General features: G+C 39.5%; 1 protein-coding gene across 8 annotated transcripts in view; it reads left to right on the plus strand.

The window, feature by feature from the left end:
• Positions 1 to 6,843, plus strand: part of TTC13 (tetratricopeptide repeat domain 13) — an 84,626-nt gene extending 77,783 nt beyond the window's left edge. For 5 of the 8 annotated variants that reach the window (XR_006280077.1, XR_006280081.1, XM_038395008.2 and 2 more), the window contains 2 exons: positions 4,817 to 4,896; positions 6,623 to 6,843. Coding sequence is in view for 3 of the 8 variants with exons in the window: in XM_038395008.2 (XP_038250936.1) it covers positions 4,817 to 4,896; positions 6,623 to 6,746 (204 nt within the window). In the remaining 5 variants the exon portion in view is untranslated. Of the gene's footprint in view, positions 1 to 4,816; positions 4,897 to 6,622 lie in introns of those variants that run through there. The other 3 variants (XR_006280076.1, XR_006280075.1, XR_006280079.1) reach the window with 3 other exon arrangements.
• The last annotated feature ends 638 nt before the right edge of the window (positions 6,844 to 7,481 follow it).

Consider the following 7,481-nt stretch of genomic DNA (forward strand, 5'->3'; position numbering starts at 1 on the left):
CAACTGTGATATAAAGTATATTTCAGCATCTATGGTTAGCCCTGAGGCTGCAGCTGTTTCCCTCTGATGTGGACCTTCCCACAGTAATCCATGCCTTTATAACTTTGAGGCCAGATCCCAGTGGTGACCTCCTACTTGTGGTTCCCCTTGAAAAAGTCTCTGAAGATTCAGCTTGAGCAGAATGCAAATTTTATCTCTGGAGTGCAGTGGGCTCTTATGGGCATACAATAGTAGTGTTTCCTCTTTGCTTTCAGATGAAGTTCAATGTGGCTGCAATTTACAGAGTTCTAAATGGTCTGAAACACATTTATATGAAAGAGCATCTCACCCCATCTTCTGCCACAGGAGTTATTTATGAACTGCTGAATTACCTTTGCTGTTGGTTCTGGAGTTTAAAGTGAAGTTCTGGTCTGAAAAGTAACTATGTAAAAATGATACCACCTCACTCATCAGATATGTTCCTTTTGTGTAGTTAGTCATAGCTGCTGACTTTACTGACAAAAATAAGCTGCTTCTTTGAGTAGTATCTCTAGGGGGCCACGCTCCAGGTGCACATGCACCTCTCGAGGCTTTGATTGGAGATTTTTCCACTAGCAGTGCATGGGACCTCAATCTGGTACTCAATTACAGTAGAACCTCAAAGTTACGAACACCTCAGGAATGGAGGTTGTTCGTAACTCTGAAATGTTTATAACTCTGAACAAAACATTATGGTTGTTCTTTCAAAAATTTACAACTGAACATTTACTTAATACAGCTTTGAAACTTTACTATGCAGAAGAAAAATGCTGCTTTTAACCATATTAATTTAAATGAAACGAGCACAGAAACAGTTTCCTTACCTTGTCAAATGTTTTTTTTAAACTTTCCCTTTTTTTAGTAGTTTACATTTAACACAGTACGTACTTGCTTTTTTGGGGGGTGGGAGGTCTCGGCTGCTGCCTGATTGCATACTTCTGGTTCCAAATGAGATGTGTGGTTGACTGGTCAGTTCGAAACTCTGGTGTTCACAACTCTGAGATTCTATTGTACCTTATGAAACATCCATTCGAACCTATGGCAGCCTGTTCTCTGTTCCATTTATCTATGAAAATGGCCTTTTTAGTAGCCATCATGTTGGCCTGTAGAGTTGGGGAGATTGGTGGCTTGATGGCAGATCCTCCCTTTACAGTATTCTTCAAGGATAAGTTTCTTTACATACACATCCTAAATTCTTACCTAAGGTTCTCTTGGAGGTTCCTTCTTTGCCAATCTGTTCATTTTACCAGTGTTTTTTCCCGAAGCCACACAACTCTCTGCAGGGGCCTCTTTTAATACCCTGGGTCTTAGAATGGCTGTGGCCTTCTACTTGGATAGGATAAAGCAATTTTGAAGGTTACCCAGGCTGTTAATCTCCTTCACGAATAGATCCAAGGGATCCACGATTTCTGCTCAGAGACTATCAGGATGGATATCTGGATGTATCACTTGTTATGAGACTGCAGGCTTTCATCCTCTTCAGAGGATGACAGCACATTCTACCAGGTCACAAGCAACATCCACTCCTTTGCTTAAGAACCTACCAGTGTCTGAGATGTGTAGGGCTGCTGCGTGGGTTTCAGTACATACATTTTGGAAGCTCTACTCTTTAATCCATGTCATCAAATCCAGTGCAGCTCTGGCTGCTGCAGTACTATCTTCAGTTCTGAGCTCAGTTCCAAAGCTTGCTCCTCCCTCTGGAAAAACTGCCCGGAAGTCAGCTGAAGTGGAGCACTCTGAGACACTACTCGAAGGAGAGGAAGAGGTTACTCACCTTGTGCCATAACTGTAGTTTTTTGAGATGTATATCTCTATAGGTGCTCCACTACCTGCCCTTTCTTCACCTCTGCTTTGGATTGTTCTCTATGGACACATTTGTGTGGAGAAGGAACTGAGGGTGGTTTGCCCACTTATCCCTGCATTGCCTCGGTGTCCAGCATGAGGAGGCAGAGGGCATGTGTGCAGGCTGAAGGGGCACTGCTAGTGTACAAATCTCTAATCCAAAGACTCGAGAGGTGCATGCGCAATGGAAATTGAGCACCATAGGGGGACACATCTTGGACAAACTGCAGTTACTGCACAAGATGAGTAACCTCTCTTTTTACTGTTAGCACTGCAGAGCCAATTCAGCTAAGGGAGAATGAGCTGGATTCTATTCCTCCTTATGCCTCGCCAACAGAATTGTTGATTAAGCTCCAATGAGTTTAAAAAAAACTATTGAAGAAAATATTATGCAGGTGTAACCGATAAGAGTTTGGCTTGCAATACCCTTTACTGGTGATGAGGCATGAAAAAGGAAGTACAGAACCTAGCTTCTCTCTTCACTATTGATGAGTTTAGAAGGCTGATAGCAAGAAAAAATTGAGCTAATTCAATATTGAAAATTAAGACAATAAGCAGAGAACAAATAAGAATGGCCATGCTGTGTCAGACCAGTGGTCCATCTAGCCCAGTATCCTGTCTTCTTATGGTGGCCAGTGCCAGATGCTTCAGAGGGAGTGAACAGAACAGGGCAATTTTGAGCAATCCATATCTTTTCATCCAGTCCCAGATTTTGGCATTTCACAGTTTAGGGACACCTGGAGCAAGGGGTTGCATCCTTGACCATCTTTTGAACCCCCAATTATAGTTGTGGCCTTCATAGTGTGCCATGGCAACGAGTTCCACAGGTTGATTTTGCGTTGTGTGAAGTACTTCCTTATGTTGTTTTAAATCTACTGCCTATTAATTTCACTGGGTGACCCCTAAGTATTGTGTTTATGTGAAGGGGTAAATAACACTTTCTCCACACCATTCATGTTTTTATAGACCTGCCATATCCCCTCTTAGCCATCTCTTTTCCAAGCTGAAAGGTCCTAGTCTTTTTAATCTCTCCTCATATGGAAACTGTTCCATATCCCTTCTCTGTACCTTTTCCAATTCTAATATATCCTTTTTGAGATGAGTGACCAGAATTGCACACAGTATTCAAGGTGTGGGCGTACCATGGGTTTATATATTGGCATTTTGATATTTTCTGTTATTTATCGCTTTCCTAATGGTTCATAACATTGTTAGCTTTTTTTGATTGCTGCCTCACATTGAACAGATGTTTTCAGAAAATTATCCATAATGACTCCAAGATCTCTTTCTGGAGTAGTAACAGCTAATTTAGACCCCATCATTTTGTATGTATAGTTGGGATTAGGTTTTCAAGTGTGCATTTCTTTACACTTATCAATGCTGAATTTCATCTGCCATTTTGTCGCCCAGTCATCCAGTTTACTGAGATCCCTTTGTAACTTTTGCAGTCAGCTTTGGACTTAACTATCTTGAGTCACTTTGTATTGTCTTTAGATTTTGCCACCTCACTGATCATCTCCTTTTCCAGATCATTTATGAATACATTGAATAGCATAGGTCCCAGTGCAGAGTCTTGGGGGACCTTGCTATTTACCTTTCTCCACTGTGAAAACTGACCATTTATTCCTATGCTTTGTTTCCTATCTTTTACTTATCCATGAGAGGACCTTCCCTCTTATCCCTAACTCCTTAGTTTGCTAAAGAGCCTTTGGTGAGGGACCTTGTCAAAGTCTTTCTGAAAATCCAAGTATACTGTATCAGCTGGATTACCTTTGTCCACATGCTTGACACCCTCAAAGAATTCTAATAGACTCTCACTGCCAATTCTAGTCACTTCAAAGTGAACTGCACTTTGAATTTTCCATGTCCAGGAGCAGGTCTTTCTCAGTGGAGGGCCAATTACTAACCTGTTCTTTCCAGCAATCCACCGTAGCATGAATTTGGTAAGCTTCAGGGCAGAGTACCAAAAGTATTTTTCTGACTAGGTTTTTGATTGACCTTTATGAGATGAAATAGGGCTGTGGTGGACAACCTGCGGCCCGTGGGCCTCACGCAGCCCATCAGGGTAATCCACTGGAGGGCCGCAAGAGACTTGTTTACATATAAGTCCATAGGCACAGCCGCCCGCAGCTTCCAGTGGCTGCGGTTTGCCGTTCCCGGCCAATGGGAGTTTCGGGAAGCTGCGTGGGCCACAGGGACATGCTGGCCGCCCCTTCCTGCAGCTCCCGTTGGCTGGGAACGGTGAACTGTGGCCACTGGGAGCTGCAGGCGGCCATGCCTGCGGACAGTCAATGTAAACAAACTCTCTCACGGCCCACCAGTGGATTACCCTGATGGGCTGCGTGCGGCCTGCAGGTTGCCCACCACTGAAATAGGGTGTTGCACTTTGACTGGCTTTTACTGATGTTGCCCTGATGTCTTGGCTATGTTTAATAGTATACATGTCAAAATTACAAAAAAACCCACCCTTAAATCATAGCTGTTACTCATGCTAAACTGGCGTTCAGAAATACATGATGGGAAGAATTAGATTAATACAAAATGCTAGAAAAGCCCAATATTATCTGAGATTTCTGGCATTACTGAATTTCTTCAGTAGGCCATCCACTAATACTACAGAACAAACATCCAGCCTTCCAATTTTTATTTATTAATGGGGAATACAATCTATTGTTTTAAAACCACCCTTGATTTCATAATGTTATGCATTTAATCACTCGTGTCCATTAATTCTGATTAAGACATCAGAAGATGTGCTAGATTCCACTGCAAAAGGATGAGAACATTGGTGACAACATGGGTACTTCTCTAATTCCATGGGTTTAGTCTTTTTTTAATAGATTAGGAAAGGCATTGGGCATTCTCATGGATGTACTAACAATAAGTTAGCACTTTTCAAAATGTCATACTTTCTTACTCCTTTGTAATTATTTGTTGATGATCTGTTTTGTTTCAGTTGGTTGATTTTGAAGCCATGACAGCACCTGGTTCTGAGGCCTTCAGCAAAATAGCCAGAAGCTGGATGAATCTCCAAAGGTAAATGTCTTGTCAAAGAAAAAAAATTCAAAATTCTTGTATGCAGACTTAAACAAAATGTATACGTGTATGTAAAACAAATATGACCTGTGATAGTCCTTAGTAAACCATAAATGTTAAGATGATCATGCTTCCTCTGAGCCAGTTTATTGTACTAAAGCCTGTCATGATAAAATTCATTCTAGTGCACAGGGCATGCACAAGGCCATGTGTACCAATGAAAATCCACTTAATGCCTATGCTAAAGGTTAATGTGGTACATATAGCCTTGCATAGAACCTCTGTACTGCGGTGAATTTCACCGTTGGTTATCAGCAGGATATTAGAATTGTTAAATTGTTTAAACTGTAACTTGATACAGATTTTTTTTAAAAATTGCCACCAGCTAAATACCCTATAGCACTTGTGCATAGTAAAATTAGTGACTTTCAATGTTAAGTTTAAATAATAAGTCATGGGCCTGCCCAGCAGTCTAGAAGTAGCATAAGGTGTTGAAGCACACAAAGGGATAAGAATTTGGGTTTGGTAGCACCTGGGGGAAAAGTGAATCACTATTGATCCATCCTACTTTGGCTAATTCACGTGGCACTGGAGGGATCCACATCTTGCTCATTTCTTGGAGGTTTTCTGCAATACCAGGCCTCTGAGTGCATTTATGGTGGAGAAATTAAAAGGAGTTAAAAATGTGAATGTTTTTAGTGCAGAATGAAATCTAGTGTTTTAAAACTACCCTTTATTACATAAATATATTCTAGTGTGTGTGTATTCAGACATATTTACAATGGAGTACACACGTTCATTCCTGGTAACGGGTGCTCACATCACAAAAGTTTCAGAAACTTGGCACTAATTGTCCCTTTGTGGTCATTCTCAGTAAAAAAGCAACATTTTGAATGGGCTGGAGACTGAAATAGGTTCCTAAATATTCCTAAAGGTGGTCCCTCTAGGTCAAGATTAAGGCACTTTGTGGGGTAGTTTAAGGAAATCCTGCACTGCTGCTCTGTGCTGTACCTCTTCTGTTGATAGTTTAACTTAATTATCTATGGTTGTCAGCCTGCTAACTTTCACTAGAACTATATTCTATTTAAATGAAGGAAAGCGTAAACATTCAGGTACATTAATTTGAATCTGAGACTGATTGCACTTTCAGATAATAAATGTACTTGTAAGTCGAACAAATTCAGTTTCCTTATATAAAGGAAAGGAATACATTAAATATACTACATTGATGCAACATTGAAGCAGGCCATTTTTTTCTAATTGAAACCACACAAACTTTGAGTTTATCATCTTGTATACATATTATGGTATTAAAATTAATACTCGTGTGCAAACTGTAAATGTTCATTTTGCAATTTTTAATCTCTCACACATTTCATTAATGTATTATTAAAGTATTAAAACAAGTGTTGACACCACCTTCACTATGAAGAGTAATGCAATGATATATCAGTTTGGAGTGGTTATTTTACAAAATGAATAATGGTTGTTAGAGAAGTAAATCTTAGTTCATCCTAATTATTGCCATCCCAGAAGGCTCCTTTATATAGTGATTACCTCATTCTCCATGCTGAGGCTACTTGCTGAGGTGTGAGTCATGGTGAGCAAAAGATTTGAGCAACAAACTCCTGACCAAGATTGGGTCCTAAATCAGTACAGACTGAAACTTTGTCCTTGAAGTAAATTTTTAAACTCTATTGCAGTTTAATTTTGTTCTCTTTTTCAGTATTTCTCCTTCTTACAAGAGTCTCTCATCGGTATCGGAGAGTTTTCCAACGTTAAGAACAATGATTGAGGTGCTAAATGCAGATTCTTCTCGTTGTCTTAAAAAAACTATAGTTGCTGTGTAATTTATACAAATAAAGGGCCAAGACCTCTTGTTTTGTAAATTATTTTTGAAAAGGAAAAATTATGAATAAACTGGGTCCTTTGTTACTTTTGATACAATTTTTGATAAATGTAATGCTTGAACCATTTTCTTTACCTTAGGGGCTCTAAACAAACGGGAAAATCTTTGTCTGATTGAAAATATACAATGAATGTTTCTATGCATAATTTAATGCCACTGCTTTCCGAATAGAAAATTTATTTCAGTGACCAAACCTAAGAGTGATATAATATAATTGAATGGGAACTATTTCGAACCTGCTGCAGATATGGATTTTGTTCTTAAAAAATGTTTTCCTTAATGCACTTTGAAAATCCCATATCTCCTCTGTCTTTCAGTCATATGTCTTCAGGTTCTTCAAAACAAAAAATTTAACTGTGAAAACTTTATGAACCATACCTATGTGTATAATGCATAAATACACACGTTACATAATGTTGTCCTATGAAGAAGTGTTTCAAATACCTGTTTGACAAATAATGTCAGGAACACTTGTAAAGAAATTGGTTTCAGGAAAAGAAACTTTAGAAATAAAAATAAACAAATGATATGCTTAAAATGAGCAAATTTCTGGTGAGCAAATGACAGACTTATACTGGTGGGCGTTGAGTTACTTGCAAGTGAGTCTGGCGTGCTCCTATTGGGTTTTTTGATGGGGAGGGCAACAATAGATTGTGAATGTACTGGGAGAGCCACC

This window comes from Dermochelys coriacea, chromosome 3, assembly GCF_009764565.3.
Source record: "Dermochelys coriacea isolate rDerCor1 chromosome 3, rDerCor1.pri.v4, whole genome shotgun sequence".
Taxonomy (NCBI): domain Eukaryota; kingdom Metazoa; phylum Chordata; order Testudines; family Dermochelyidae; genus Dermochelys; species Dermochelys coriacea.